Below are 15163 nucleotides of genomic sequence, written 5' to 3' on the forward strand. Positions count from 1 at the left end.
GCCCTTGATTGCTCTGACAGGCAGAGCAGCACGTTTTAACCGAGATTGACTCGCGATAAATCATCGACGGCGGCTATTGGTCGACAGCGAGCAAGCAGCCCAGCACTACCAATGACCCTTCCAAGCCGATAGAGACCTCCACATCGCTCAGCAGTGACCACAAACGGTCATGCTGGCCAATGGCTCAGCTGTTCCGCCTGCCAGACGACACTCAAGAGCTAAGCACCCTGTTAAGCTCGACGGACGGCCAAATCCCTACGAGCGTCTGCCTGCTGCAGCCTTTGATGACTTTGTAGACGACATCAGTACTCGCATAAGGCGAGCACTCGACTTTGAGATCCCTCTAGCTGAGCGTAGACCCAAGCCAAGCCTGCCCCGACCTGCTAAGCTCGACTGGCCGAGTCTCGCGACCCTCGAAGCTCAGGATGGCGATGCTGACACGCCGACGCATGAAGATGCGACGTCTATACATGGCCACGATAGTGAGGTAGAGCAAGACGAGCACGCGTCCTACGAGGAAGCGGAGGAGCCAGAGCTCGACCCCTTCAGTGAATCTGCGGAAGTTGATCTGTTTCTAGACGAAGCAGGCGAGACAGAGGAGGGATCTCGAGCTGCTACTTCCGAGCAAGCCTCGCCACGCAGTCTCGAGGAGACAGCAGTCGTTCTTGAGCACAGTGAACCCCAAGACGACGAAAGCAAACGCGACTCAACCTCTGAGCGCGAAAGCGGACTCGAAGCATCCCTTGATGACGGATCTACTGAGGCCAGCGCGGAGAGCGAAGAGCTCGACTACACTGCGGTAGCGCGCCGTGCTCTAGCCGGCGGAGCCACAGAACAAGATGCGATCGATCTCGGATCGTCTAGCGCAGACAGCGCATCGGACGACGATGATGAAGCAGAGGACGAAGACGAGGAAGAGGAGCCCGACGAAGACGAGGAAGATGATGAAGATCGAGATGAGGGGGATCAAGAGGAAGTCGACGATGACGAGGACGTGGTGACAGACGACGAGACACCTGAGCCTCTTCCTGTCATCGCACAGCGTACACTCGCACATCCTACCTACGACATAGAAATTGATCCCAGTCTGCTCGACCCCTCTCTCGTCGATACGGACGTCACAGATACCACCTTGCCTCACCTTATCGAACATGACCCGATCGAGCAGGAGCAGTAAGCCGACCAGCTTCTCGCACGAGACCTACTGAGCCTTTTTGCAGGACTATGCTGCCTAGTCCGCCCGTCTCAGACCGTGAAGAGGAAGATGACGACGCTATGATCCACTTGGCGGTCGCTCCAAGAGAGGAAGTGGAGCCTCTGACCCCGCTGAGCGAGCAAGACGATCCCGTCGCGCAGCACGATGCGCTCACTGACCATATCAATGCCTATACGACACTTCAACAGGGCTCACCGCCGCCAGAGCATCGAGATGATTTGGCCGAGGACGATGAGGCAGGGGACGCCGAGTCGGAAGAAGCGGCCGATGTTGCCGACTTTGAGGATGCCGTCTCGCCCGCCTCATCGGCTTCTGTGCCTCTTGTAGGACCCTCATCATATACGCTCGACCACTATCAGCGCGACCGTCGCCGTCGGGCCGCTTACAGACAAGCCATGCTCCAACGACGCCGTCGCGCCGTGTCTGAAGCATCCGAGGAGCAAGGCAGCCAAGAAAATCATTCTGACGCAAACGAGGACGAAGACGATGATATGTACCAGTACATTCAAGACGAGCCAACTCAGGCATCGGACACGGACGAGCGAGCAGAAGTTGCTGCAGCGGCTGCGACGGTGCAGGCGATCACTCAGCCTAGCTCCACTTTGCAGCAACCCAGTCCACGCTCGGCTTCCCCGCCTGCTATTCGGCGTATAGATGAAGGGAATGATGACTACGACGAAGAGACATCGTCAGAGGCTATGCAAGAGCCATCTGTCGAAGACGATAACGATCTGTTTGACCCGGACGAGCCTTCATACAATGAGCGGCCTCTACAAGCAGCGATGTCGAAGCATATGAAAGAAGAGGTCACACCTTTCTCACGCATAAGGAGCGGTCTCGATGAAGAAGCAGAGAATCTACTGGGCGATAGCGATGATGAGCAGGGCAGGAGACGTCGCGCTACTTTCGCCAAGGCATCGCAGACACCGTCATCGCCGTCATTATCGCCTGTCGAAGATCGCAGCCAGACCAGCAAACCGCTCAGACCCGTCAATGAGGCGATCGATACAACAGAAGAGATCGAGGAAGAGGGAGAAGATGCAATGACGTCGCTCGCAGGACGCGTCAAAGCAAATGCCGAAGGTGTGCGAGGAGTCGCTCCCCGATCCCCGAGCTGATGGGTCTTCATCATTCCCCAGAAATGCCTGTCCATGTGCTGGCAGAGACAAAGTCTTCTGCGATCGCAGACGAGGCCACCCTTCAAGACACGATGTCGGCCACTGATGACTCACGAGCATATCAATCTGCGAATGCCGACTCGATAGAGACCGGAGGCGAGCTTGCTCCCGAAGAGGTGTGTCAGATCAATTCTCACCCGTCAACGCTGACATTGCCCTCTGCACAGGCTCCTGAATCCGCGCCTATGCCCGAGAGTACAGCTGCGGAGGCGCGCATTGACTTCAAGAGTCATCTGTCATCAGCTTTCGGTATCGATCCGACGGCCGCAGAGCAGCCTCCAACGACCGCTGATCCGAAGGACCATTCGAATCACTTGCAGGACGAGCCTGTGCCGACAAGAACTGAAACGGATGTTCTGCCTGTCGTCGACGCTCGCTTGTATACGTTTGCGCCAGAAACGCGTGCAACGACGATCGAACGCGGCAACACACCCGTTGCTGATGTAGGACAAGCTTCGCAAGAGAGCCCAGCGTTTGCGAACGACAAGTCATCCGTAGAAGCGGTCAAAGCTCACGGCTTGGCCGCTGATACCTCAATTGACGCTCAGCAAGCTGACCGGATGAAAGCCGACGAGGACGTCAAGCTACCCACAGACAGTGTGCAAGTTGATGAAGTTGGACCACAAATGGGTGCTCCTGAGACGATGGGATCGGATCAACCGCCGGACGTTTCTAAAGAAGTTCAGGGCATGGACGACTCAACCGACTCTGCAAATGCGCTAGTTGACGCAAATACGGACTCATCAGCAGATGTAGAGAGTCATACTGCCGATGCACCAGCACTTGCCGTCGATTTTGCTCAGCCTCACGCTGTGAAATCTGAGGACAACAAGCCTACTTCCGCTGACAGCTCTCAGACTGGCAAGAGCTCCTCGGCAACATCTCTCGAAACCCGTGAGATGGCGGACGAGTCAGACGCACCCGATGAAGCCGAGGCTGTGCCCGAAAATATGCAATTAGCGCCAAAGCAACTGACTGCTGAAGAAGTTGATCAGCAATCGCCCGCCGCTCTGCCGCTCTTCGACCAGGTAGTGAGGAGTGCGCATCGCCACCGGATTGGCTTACCTTCTATCAAACGCGTCTTCGGCTTCCTCAAACCGTTCAAGCAAGCAGAGGCGTCTGACCCAGATGATCGCTCTGCGAGGGAAGTACACTTTCCGACTGTGAATGGCGAAGCAGACGCGGATATCATCGTTGAGGAGATACCTATCGATCTTCATGCTGCTCCTGCGCCTGTGCAGGAGCAGAAGCCAGAGATCGAGCCAGACACGCCCGTTTCTGTCGGATCGCCAGAAAGACGGAGCGCCCGACTACGCAGTCGCAGCGAGGACAGCGTATTATCTGCTGCTGAGACACGAGAGGATCTTCCGGACGAACCAGTGAGACGGTCCTCTAGGCCAAGGAAGCCGACGAAATTCCTAGAAGATGCTGTCGATCCTTTGACAGCAGTCAGCAGGCAGCCATCTCGACAGGAATCGACGCCGATCCGCGACAGTACGCCTAGACGCAGCGTCACGCCGAGGCGAAGCGCAACGCCGAAGAGATCGCCAAGCATCCAGCGTATCCAATCCCGCGAGCCGTCTGTGCTCGAGTCGCCCAGCATGCGTCGCCGTCACCAGCATGGCAACGTGTCTGCAGCGTCTTTCCACGGGGCACCTACCACTTCGACACACATGACTCGCTCAAGGTGTCCTTACCACCGTCTGGGACATATGGACGAATATGGATCGCACTACATCTTTCTTGTGCCTTTTTGCTCGATCGCCGGCAAGGATCTCACGGAAGACGATATGGAAGACCTGGGCGAAGTCGATGACGATTCCTACGGACAGCCCATCGCGCTGCCAGACTATCCGCATGATCTGAGCGAGCCTACCGAGCACGTCAGTATACCTGCGATACTCGAACCGGATGTCCTCATGGCGCTCATCCGGGTTGTCGGACTCGATCTCGTTCGCGAGGGCCAATGCGAGCTCGTTTCCGCGCCAGTGCCGCTTGCGGTCTCGATCGAGGCGACACGGGATGTCGAAGAAGAGGAAGATGTCAAGCCGGACATCCCAACCGGAGATGAGCTCGGCATAGGTCAGAAGACAGCGGAAGAGCCGGCTATCTATACTCGCACGCGACCGCGCTTTGCGAGTGTCAAGCGCAAGAGGAGCCTTCAACAGCTGACGACGAGCCAGTCAGAGACCAGGCCGGCCAAGCGCAACAAGCCTGTTTCGGGCTGGCGTAGGTTGCTATCGTGAGTCGGGTGCTGCTGGTTGATGTCACCGTGTACGTGTCTGTCTATTGTGGCGACTCGTGCAAAGTCGCGGAGAGATCCAAGAGATTTCTGTGAGGCCGGCGAGCTGTGAGGAGGGAGCCAAAGCGTAGGTCGGCGATCCATCATGGCCGACGTAGAGGGTGCGCACCAGATGTTCGCAGTAGCGATGGCTCTGGTCGAGCAAGCGCAAGACTTGCTCGAGCGGTCAGTACAGACGGACGAAGCCATGCAATTCGTCTCCTCACATATTCCGGGCTCGACGGTCGGCAAGCACTTGCGGTGGGCTGCTCGTGATGCTATGCGATGCGCAGAGCTGATGGACGGGCTGTGGCAGACACATCTACGATCATTTCAATCTCTTGCTGCTTGCACTCGATGATCCCAATGACCTGCTCAACTACGACGCACGCGGTCGCAATGTACCCATGGAGACCTCTCGATCGGAATCACTGAGCAAGCTCAAAGGACTCGATGACCGGTTGAAGGGACGGTCCAGACAAGCCGAGAAGATCATGACACGCAGATTCCGTCTCTCTGCGCTCACGCCGTTTCCTCAAGAATTCGACACCAACTTTGCCAGAGAGGTCCGTCGTGGCAGGTTGCTCAGTGAAGTCTCGCTCGTGCTGATCGTATGGTGGTCGCTCAGTTGTGGTTCTGCTCCTTGCATGCCAGTGAGTCTACTCCTGATTCTACAAGCAGGTACCGAGCTAACGATGGATCGCATCTCAGTCCATCACTTCTCGCTCATACGCGTCATCGTCTCCGGCGAGCTCAACTTGGACGTTCCTGCCACTTTTGGCGTCGCTCCGAGTACGATGGCCTTCCGACAGTGGGAAGCAGGTCAGCATGACATGTCGAGCCCCTCTGTGCTCACGCAACCCGACACATCCATCGCGGGCGGTCCTGCTATCGCTTCCGTTGGCTCGATGGTGTCCAGGCAGACTCCTGCCGGCGCGCCTGCTAGACTGTAGCCTCTTGACTTGCTGTTGTAGCATCGCCGGACACGTTGTCAGTCATAGCCGGCAAGGCATGGCCTGCAGCACGCGACGCGTCGAGTTTGACATTCCAAAACTGGGCGCTCATCGCTCATCAGCCAAGTACAGTACCTACAGCAGAAGAAGGCTGAGCAGCGGTCAGCGGCAAGCGCATGGCGGCCGTTCGATCACCTGAACAGGCTCTGAAGCCAAGGCTGCCCATGTCGCCCAGCAAGGCCAGCCTGCTACCGCAGAGCCCAAGCAAGGCACAACAACCTCTGTCACATTCTGCCGTCTCGGCTGCTCAGACTGAAGCGCTCATAGCCAAGAACGACAGTCGGCTGGTTATCCACAAGCTTGTACTGCACGACTTCAAGTCCTACGCGGGTACACAGGAGATTGGTCCCTTTCACAAGGTCGGCCATCCGCTTTGCTAGACAAGCTGGCATAGCTCACGACCTGCGTCTGGACTACACACAGAGCTTTTCGAGTATCGTCGGTCCCAATGGTTCAGGCAAGAGCAATACCATCGATGCCCTTCTCTTTGTGTTCGGCTACCGAGCTAGCAAGATGCGTCAGGCCAAAGTACGCCCCATCTTGGCGCTCTGCCCGTGCGAAAGTTGGACTCTAAGATCGTTTGCAGCTGAGCGAGCTGATACACAACTCCGAGGGACGCGAGAACCTTCCCTCGTGCAGCGTGACAGTTCATTTTCGCTCTATCATTGACTTGCCTCATCGCGGTCCGGATGCCTTTCACACGATACCCAATTCAGACATTATCGTCATGCGAGAGGCTCTCAGGCGAGCTCCAAGACGATGCGCTACCACAACGCTTACGGGTTAAACATTGTGCAGGAACAACACGAGCAAGTACGTCCTCAATGGCAAGACCAGCAGTTTCTCCCAAGTCACCACATTGCTCAAGGCCAAAGGCATCGATCTCGACCACAAGCGCTTCCTCATCTTACAAGTCGGTGTTTGCAGTACACTGGCATATGATGCTAACGCTGACGACAGGGCGAAGTCGAGAGTATTGCGCAGATGAAGCCAAAGGCACCCAACGAGCACGAGGATGGCCTGCTCGAATATCTAGAAGATATTATCGGCACATCCAACGTGCGTCGTGCTGACTTTATATGAGCCCGAGAACTCATCGATCTTGCCTTGACAGTACAAAGAAACCCTCGACAAAGCGCAGGCTGAAGTCGACAGCTTGAACGAGGAGCGTGGCGAAAAGATCAACCGTCTCAAGCTCGTCGAACGCGAAAAGTCAGCCCTGGGTGTACGAATAAGCTGCCATGCTTCATAATAGAGCTCACCCCAGCATCTGTTTGCAGGCTCGCAAGAAGGAAGCGGATGCTTTCCTGCTTGCGCAGAACGAGCTGGCTCAGTTGCAGAATCGTCTCTGGCAGCGTCAGCGATTGGATGCACGAGGACACGCGGACAATGCCCAGACAGAGCTCGTTCGTCTGTCACGCCTGTCTGATTTATGAGCTGATGGAGTACGCAGGCGGCAGCGAAAGAGCGACTCGCTGCAGAGGATGCGCGACAGCAAGGTATTCGGGACGAAGCTCAAGCACGACAGACCGAATACGATGAGATTGCGAAAGAATATGCCGAAGTAGAGAGCCTTACAAAGGAGCTTGTTCAATCTTTAGGTCAGCTAGAACGGGAGGAAGTCCAGCTGGTCGAACAGAAGAAGCACGCCTCCACGAAACTCAAGAAACTTTCAAAGAGCATAGACGAAAGCAGAAAGACACTCCGCGAATCCACAACAGCCGGCAAGAACTTCTCAGAGGAAATACAGATCATCTCCCGCGAGATTGAAGAGCTGGAGACACGTATCGCCTCTGAAGAGATCAAGCTAGAAGCGGTGCAAGAGAGCCTCAAAGGCAAGACTGAGGCATTTACGCTCGCAATACAGCAAGAACAGCGCGGTTTGGAACCGCTGACTGCGCGTGTTCTCGAAAAGCAGATCGCTGTCGATTCCGTCAGGGGCGAACGCGCTATGCTCCTCGAAGCCGGCGAGACAGCTGCAAAGGAGCTTGCGGACGCTCAAGCGCGACTGGCAAGGGTTGCCTCGGAAAGCGCAACGGCTCAGAAAACGCTGTCTGATCTCATCAAGAATAAGACGAAGCTCGACGACGAGCTGGCTACGCTTAACGAGCGCCAGAGATCATTAGCAGCGAGTGCCACAACTGTGAGATTGGAAGCCAGCGCGGCCCAAAGCAGATCAGAGGAAGCCAAGTCATCTGGAACTGCTCGAACAAGTCGCGGCGCGGTATTGCAGAGCTTGTTGAAGCTGCGCGATCAAGGCAGACTGCCTGGCTTTCATGGCCGTCTCGGTGATCTCGGCCGGATAGACGATAAGTACGATGTCGCCATATCTACTGCTGCTCCTGGGCTTGACAATCTCGTCTGTGACAAGGTCGAGACCGCTCAGGCTTGCCTCGAGCATCTTCATCGCACACAGATCGGCAGAGCAACTATCCTCTGTCTCGATAAGCTATCGAACAAGGACATGTCGCCGCCCGCTGCTCTATCATCTATGCCGGCTGGTGTCGAAAGGTTGTACGATCTCATAACACCATCGAATGCGCGCTTCGCGCCTGCTTTCTTCCAAGTGCTCGGCAACACCCTCGTTGCGGGCAACTTAGCGGAAGCAAAGTTGGTAGCATTTGGCAAACAGCGCTTCAGAGTGGTCACACGCGATGGTAACCTCATCGATACGTCCGGCACGATGTCTGGTGGTGGGAATCGTATCTCTCGCGGTGCCATGAGCTCTCGCGCGCCTGTCGAAGAGTTCTCTCCTGCCGCTCTAGCAAAGCTGCAGCAAGACGCAGACGCTGCCAATGCTGCTCTGTCTCGCCACACTGCTGAGCAGAATGAGCTCGCCGAAAGCATCAGTCGTTCGGAGCAACACAGAGCCCGACTCGCAATTGACATTTCCAAGATCACACTCGAAGCTTCCTCCAACGAGAAGCGTTTGGCCGATGCACAACGTCGCATTTCTAGCGTCAGCTCGAGTGTCGAGCCTAGTACTGAGGAGCGCGCAAAGATCAGGCAGCTCGACAGTAGCATTGCCAAGCTCACGGTTGAATTGGAGGCCGTCGAGGCATCTGTGCTGCCCGCCCAACAGCGGATCACAGAACTGCAGCAGAAGATCAACGCTGCAGGTGGCACGGCTTTGCGCACACAACAAGTCAAGGTGCAAGATCTCCGCGAACGAATCGAGCACGCCAATGAAAGGCTTACAAAGGCGGAAGTCGGCAAGGGCAAAGCAGAGCGCGATCAAAGCAAAGCTGAGAAAAGTCTCGGTACCTTGGACGAGCAGATTGCGGCCTGTCAGGCAGGCCTCTCGGTCGTCGAGCGTGATCTTGCGGAAAAGACAAAGGCGGCGGACGCAGTACGTCGGGAGACCGAGAATGCTCGGCTTGTGCTGGATGACAAGACCGACGACCTCAATAAGATGAAGACAGAGCTCAATGCGAAGCTAGCAGAGGTCAACAGAATGTCCAAACAGCTCGTCGACCTCAACAGCGCCATTGATAAAGCAAAGCAAAAGGTCGATGAGGGCCACAAGCTCATCGAAACTCTCGGTGCAAAGCTTCAGAGACTTTCGCTGCATGACCTAGCAGATGACGACGAGAACGAAGACCAAGTGGCGGAAAAGGCACAGACAGCTGAACTACTCGAGCTCAGCGGGGAAGAGCTACGCGAGATCGAGACCAACGTCACGATTGCACGCATTGCGGTACTGGAAGAACAAATCGATCATGCCAAACCGAATCTGTCGGTCTTGAAGGAGTATCGCAAGCGCGAGGCAGAGTTCGCCACGCGCGCACAGGAGCTCGACGGTGTTACGACAAAGCGCGACGAAGCAAAGCAGGAACTTGAACGGATGCGCAAACAACGCTTTGACGACTTTATGGAAGGCTTCCACCAGATATCGAATCAGCTCAAGGCGATGTACCAGGTGAGCAGGCTTCCGAAGTTGAAAGCGGTCGTACTCACTCCCAGCCTCAGATGATCACACTCGGTGGAAATGCCGAGCTTGAATTAGTCGATTCGCTCGACCCGTTCTCGGAAGGCATCATCTTCTCTGTCATGCCACCTAAAAAGTCATGGAAGGCAAGCTCGTTAGGCCTACCCGGTTCAAATAGCTGATGTTCAACGGCAGAACATTTGTAATCTGTCCGGCGGCGAGAAGACCTTGTCATCTCTAGCGCTTGTGTTTGCTCTTCAAACTTACAAGCCAACGCCATGCTACTTCTTTGACGAGATCGACGCTGCACTCGACTTTCGAAACGTCTCGATCATAGCTGTATGTGTTTCGCACTGCGCATGTAGTGCCTGCTGACGCGGCTGTAGCACTGGATCGCTGATCGTGCTGGCAAGGATGGCTCGAAGCAAGCTCAATACATCATCATCTCCTTGCGGAACGATATGTTTGAGCTTGCGCGTCGCCTCAGTGGCGTCTATAAGGTGGGTAGCTCGTGCTGCACACGCGCAAAGCTCACACACATCCTCTTCAGGTGAACAACGCCAGTCGGACCTTGACCATCAAGAACACCAATCTCGCCGCGCTTTCGGCTTGATGCATCCTTGCATGTTGTATCAACAATCACTGTTGTGCTCTGTTTGTACAAGCCACTGCTGGCTGAGCTCGAAGCCCGACTACTTTGTCAGAACGCGTGAAAAGACCTCATTTGGCAAGACGACGTTGCCAACGCTCCTTGCCTTGAGCTGTTTCTTTCCTTTCTTCTGTTGATCAAGGAGCTTTGTCCTGCGAGTGATATCACCGCCATAGCTGGACAGGCTCGTCAGTGCGCTACTGAGTATGACTCTGAGGAGGCTTACAGATGGCCAGTCACGTCTTTGCGAAGGGGAGCAATGCGCTCACGAGCGACAATCTTTGAGCCTACAGCTGTCTGGATGACAACCTCGTATTGTTGCCGAGGTATGACGGTCCTCAGCCGAGTAGCAATGTCTCGGCCCTCGCGCTCGACTTCGGATCGGTGAACGACAAACGCGAGTGCGTCGACGGGTGTTGCGTTGATCAAGACAGTCAACTTGACGAGATCAGATGCCTGCCAGCCTGCATCGTCATAGTCGAAAGAGGCATATCCGCTCGTGATACTTTTCAGGCTCGAGTAGAAAGTAGTCACAATGGAAGAGAGCGGCATAGTATAGGTCATGACAACTCGGCGACCGCTGAGTCCTTCGCCTGTTGCCGAAGCAGAGGCGTCAAGGTACGTCATCGAGTCTTGCTGAGCGCGATGATTGGTGCAGAGGACCATGACAGGTCCGACGAACTCGTCTGGCGTCACGATCGTTGCCCTAATGATTGGCTCCTCGATATGGTCGATGATGCCTCCTGAGGACATGAGCTTGACTTCAGGAAAGTCATTGGGGCTGTCGATCATCTCCTCTGTGCCTTTCTTGTAGATGACTTTGACCGTCGTGAAAGGTTTAGTGACGATGACATCGGCATCGTATTCGTCTTCCAGGCGCTGGCGAAATACGTCCATGTGCAGCGCACCGAGGAAGCCGAGCCGTAAGCCTTGACCCAGTGCAAGTGAGCTCTCGCGCGATACTTGCACAGAGCGATCCGTCAGGGCAAGTCTCCTGACGGACTCTTCAAGCCGTGTAAAGTCGCGCGAATCTTGCGAATAAATTCCGCCAAAGATCATGCTTCTGAGCGGACTGTGCTGTTCGAAAGGCTCGACAGGTTGTCCAGCGAGATAGAAGGTGTCTCCTAATTGCGCATCGAGAGGGTCTTTCATTGCGCAAGTCAGCCAGCCTATCTGCCCTGTCGACAATCGCTGGCCAGGCTTGAGGCTGACTTGGTCTGGATGCATGATGCCCAGGTCGGTGACGGTGTAGGTCTTCTTGGTATAATAGGATGCAATCTTGTCGCCGACAGCAAAAGAGCCAGACTTGACGGCAAGCAAGGAGACGACGCCCCGGAAGCCATCGTACCAGCTGTCGAAAACGAGCGCCTTTGGCGTGATATTGTCTTCTAGCCGCGGCGGGGGCGGCAGATGGTCTACACAAGCAGACAGAAGGTTTTTGACTCCCAGACCAGTCTTAGCACTGACATGGTATATCTCTTCATCCGACTGGCCGAGCAGCGTGCGCATTTCCGCTTCGACTTTCGCGGGCTCGGCATGACCTAAGTCGACCTTGTTGAGCACGCCGAGGATGCTGATACCACGTTGTTGAGCGGCTTCGAGGACAGAGAGTGTCTGGGCTTGTATGCCTTGAGTCGCGTCAACGAGGAGCAAAGCGCCTTGCGACGCTGACAGGCCACGATGGACTTCCGATGCAAAATCAACGTGACCGGGCGAGTCTATGAGCTGGAGAAGGTATCTGTGACCGTCTGTGTGTCTATGGATCATCGTCGCCGACTGGGCCTTGACGGTGATGCCTCTTTCTCGCTCGACTTTGAGCTTGTCGAGGACTTGTGAGTTGCTGAAGCCAGCGATGGCGGGGATCGTCTTTGTGAGCTCGAGCAGGCGATCGCTCAACGTCGACTTGCCGTGATCAATGTGCGCAATCACTGTGAACGACCGGATCCTCTCTGGCGGAAAATCTCGCATGTCAACCTGGACCTGACGCTGTGCGAGCATGGCGGTAGCGGTCGCCGTCAATGGCGATGAAGGCGTGCCGGCTGATGCCCATCTGCGCTGGCAGCCACACGGGGAGGACTCCAGCAGACTCTGCCATCTCAAGATCGGTCTAAGGTGCATGGACGAGCGCGCGGAATTTGCAAAAATGACTACAACTCCCTCGACGCTGCGGCCTACGCGCGCGGCCTTTGCTGCATAGTGCTACTGTCGGTCTCAGCTCTCGCTCGCTTGGTTGAGAGTGACACAACCTCTGAAGCGAGCGATGTGAAGTGTTTGCAGTTGAAGTAGTCGCACACCGGTGGCACATGAGGCGACTTTCGCGATCGATGTCGACTTTTAAGCGCCTTGCGCACGCGTCATGCCAGCAGCTTGGACTGTATGGTGTCCTGAACAGATGTACCGCCCGCGAGGCAGTCTTCTCTGCAGTGATCCGTCCGTAGCGTTGCACTGTCAGACTCGAGGTGCGCCTTCGCATGTGCGCAGTCGATTGAACACGTCGAGCTGGTGCGTCTGACGAGCAGCAGCAGACTCTGCGCAATCGCATCAGCTGCATCGCTCAGCATAGCACTACACTCACGGGTGTGCGCATGATGAGGTGCCCAGTGAGATGCAGACGTGTTGAGCGTTTTGGCCTCAATGGGGTCGGACGCGTCAGACTAGCTCAGATTGCTAAAGAGAGAGTCCAGTGTTCATTCGAGACGAGCCTGATCTGCTGTCGTCAAGTAGCCGGGAGTCGTTTGAGCCATCGCATTCTCCATTCATTTCGTCCTGATCTTGATCGAGTCGAAGTGCTTCGATGGTGGCCGGCAGCAAGATAGACCGATCGAGCGCATTGGGCAGACCTCTGTGTCGACCTCGAATCATGACGGCAATGATGATGAGCTTGGAGAGCGTACGGAAGGTGCCAGAAAGCGATGTCCCGCCCGGCGCGCCCAGACTCAGTCCGACTGTGCCATAAGCGGAAATGACTTCAAACACGATGGCGAAAATCCCGACAGAGGTTTGACTGGGATCATTGATGCCATGCCTTTCGATGATGCAGATGAGCCAGATCGCGAGGACGACCCACCAGATGTCGAAGGCGAGCTGTTTTCTTGCATGATGCGCCAGACGATCTTCCTCGCTACCTTCAGAGGCCCGCCCCTGCTCGTCGTACACATTGGTCGTGCGAATGGACAGCGTCAGGGGGAATGCGCTGATATACATCATCGTAGCAAACAAGACTTGTACGGCAGGCGCAGTAGTTGCCAAGGGTACAATCGAGAAGCCCGCTGTTCGCACGGCGGTCGACTGAAAGAGGCCGTCAATGACACGTACGTTGAGCGGTATCGTGTCAATGAGATCGTTGCCGATATCGAGCACGAGGAAGGAGAGCCAGTCGATGGCTGTGAAGACGAATACGATAGTGGCAAGCCATATGGTCTGCTTTGCTGGGAATAGATATAGATAGCAGCGTCTCGGGTGATCCAGCAGAAAGTGGAGCGCTCCACGCGTGTGCTCGGACGGGACAAATTTGGACAAAGACCAGATGATGCCACGTAAGAAGACAGGAAAGCATGTGTTGCCAGCCAGGATCAGAAACGAAGTCGAAAGGATGAGCAGGTAGCAGCTCTGGAAAGCTGTGAAGTTGGCATCCAGCAAACTCAAGCCATTGTTGCCAAAGGCGGACCAGGTATTGAAGATGACGAACCAGATCGAGCTGCTTGTACCCTCGGCTTGCGTGAAGTTCTCACTATAGTTCCCGACTGCGAAGTACGGCGCGAGTACGGCGACGAAGAGTAGCTGTAGCCCGAAATAATAGCTTGTCGTTATGATGAGCAACAACCTGAGAGCGCGCTGTTCGAGCTCCACGAGTTCTGCCAGCTCTTCGGGCGCGAGATCGAGGTATCTGCTGTTTCGACCTATTGTAGCATCAAAGCTGAGATACGAGATAGGCTTCGTCCCAGCTAGAGCGAGATGATGACGATGCGAGTGGGTCGAGATTTGAGTCGTCGTTCGGCCAATGGCGTGTGCATTGCTTACCTGGCCGGTCAAGACCCGATAGAGCGAGTGAGCTGGGTTCTCGAACCCACCCAATCCTCTGTAGATTGACGGCCGATGTGTGGTGCTATCAGACCGACGATGACGGAGGACAGGCGAGCGCGTCGTCTCATCAAACGTGAGTTGCGTGGGTCCTGACGGGATGCGCTCATGACATTGAAGAGAGCGAGACTCCATCGGCGTGGCTTCGTTGCCCGCGTTGGAAAGCGCGTTGACTCGCACCTCATCAGCAGTGCGCCTGATGAGACCTGTATGTAATCTGACGTGCTTGCCATCTTGCTTTCGCCGCGCCAGCTCGAGAGAGGTCGAGCCGCTTCGTGATGACCTCGCCGTGTTCGCAGACTGTGCGGGGTATGCGCGAAGTCTGACGACGATGGTCACTATCGAGACTGTCACGATGGAGCCCAGGACGAGCTGTATGAAGAGAATCCCCTGCGAATTGCCTTCAGCCCGAGAGTTGGCTGATTTCCCGTCCGACTGACTTGTTGTGCTCGCGTCATGTTGGCGAAGAGGACAGACTGCAGTCCAGTCATAGTCATGGCGGCATAGCACATGTACAGGCAGTCGATGAAGGCGATATTCGGTTCGACATTGATCGCATAAAATATACCGCTGAGAATGAGCGGTAGAGTGATAAAGACAACAAGGTGGATTCTGAAGAAGTTGAAATGGTCCGACCAGTGTCGACCTGCCTGTATGACCATACCGCCTGCCCAGACGGGCGGCGTAAAGCTGGTCGCTAATGCCAGCGAGGCTCGCGAACTTTTGGAGTCAAAGTCATCGATGACGCGACGACATCGATGGCACTGCCGCAGGTTGCCTCCCCTCTCTACCAGGCGGTCCCGCGAATCTTGCATCCG

General features: G+C 55.6%; 4 protein-coding genes across 4 annotated transcripts; 3 read left to right on the forward strand and 1 right to left on the reverse strand.

The window, feature by feature from the left end:
* Nucleotides 1-169: 169 nt before the first annotated feature.
* On the forward strand, nucleotides 170-4640 carry L969DRAFT_19083 (uncharacterized protein; the record flags this gene model as incomplete). The annotated part of the gene is made up of 4 exons (XM_014710568.1): nucleotides 170-1173; nucleotides 1221-2299; nucleotides 2356-2510; nucleotides 2562-4640. 4 exons carry the CDS (start codon nucleotides 170-172, stop codon nucleotides 4638-4640), a joined length of 4317 nt encoding a protein of 1438 aa, XP_014566054.1.
* A 165-nt stretch (nucleotides 4641-4805) lies between these two features.
* On the forward strand, nucleotides 4806-5487 carry L969DRAFT_27052 (uncharacterized protein; the record flags this gene model as incomplete). The annotated part of the gene is made up of 4 exons (XM_014710591.1): nucleotides 4806-4936; nucleotides 4992-5241; nucleotides 5304-5328; nucleotides 5387-5487. Coding segments are annotated over 4 exons (507 nt in total), but the record flags the coding sequence as incomplete, so codon positions are not given.
* A 248-nt stretch (nucleotides 5488-5735) lies between these two features.
* L969DRAFT_89562 (uncharacterized protein) lies at nucleotides 5736-10318 on the forward strand. The gene is made up of 12 exons (XM_014710697.1): nucleotides 5736-6047; nucleotides 6112-6216; nucleotides 6275-6432; nucleotides 6487-6601; nucleotides 6649-6747; nucleotides 6803-6913; nucleotides 6969-7094; nucleotides 7142-9607; nucleotides 9658-9762; nucleotides 9812-9955; nucleotides 10003-10116; nucleotides 10167-10318. Exons 1-12 carry the CDS (start codon nucleotides 5805-5807, stop codon nucleotides 10227-10229), a joined length of 3849 nt encoding a protein of 1282 aa, XP_014566183.1. The 5' UTR covers nucleotides 5736-5804; the 3' UTR covers nucleotides 10230-10318.
* On the reverse strand, nucleotides 10309-15007 carry L969DRAFT_96134 (uncharacterized protein; the record flags this gene model as incomplete). The annotated part of the gene is made up of 7 exons (XM_014710698.1): nucleotides 10309-10441; nucleotides 10492-12315; nucleotides 12441-12607; nucleotides 12656-12793; nucleotides 12841-12923; nucleotides 12968-14735; nucleotides 14786-15007. The coding sequence occupies 7 exons, from the start codon at nucleotides 15005-15007 to the stop codon at nucleotides 10309-10311; spliced, it is 4335 nt and encodes a 1444-aa protein (XP_014566184.1).
* Between the last annotated feature and the right edge of the window lie 156 nt (nucleotides 15008-15163).

Source organism: Mixia osmundae (assembly GCF_000708205.1).
Source record: "Mixia osmundae IAM 14324 unplaced genomic scaffold scaffold_9, whole genome shotgun sequence".
In the NCBI taxonomy this organism is placed as follows: Eukaryota; Fungi; Basidiomycota; class Mixiomycetes; order Mixiales; family Mixiaceae; genus Mixia; species Mixia osmundae.

Excerpts from the sequence above, each read along its gene's own strand:
- L969DRAFT_89562 (XM_014710697.1), top strand. The coding sequence starts at position 5,805 with ATGGCGGCCGTTCGATCACCTGAACAGGCTCTGAAGCCAAGGCTGCCC. Across the intron at positions 6,217-6,274 it reads GCAAGATGCGTCAGGCCAAA|CTGAGCGAGCTGATACACAA; the intron begins GTACGCCCCATC and ends GATCGTTTGCAG. Across the intron at positions 9,763-9,811 it reads CACCTAAAAAGTCATGGAAG|AACATTTGTAATCTGTCCGG; the intron begins GCAAGCTCGTTA and ends GTTCAACGGCAG.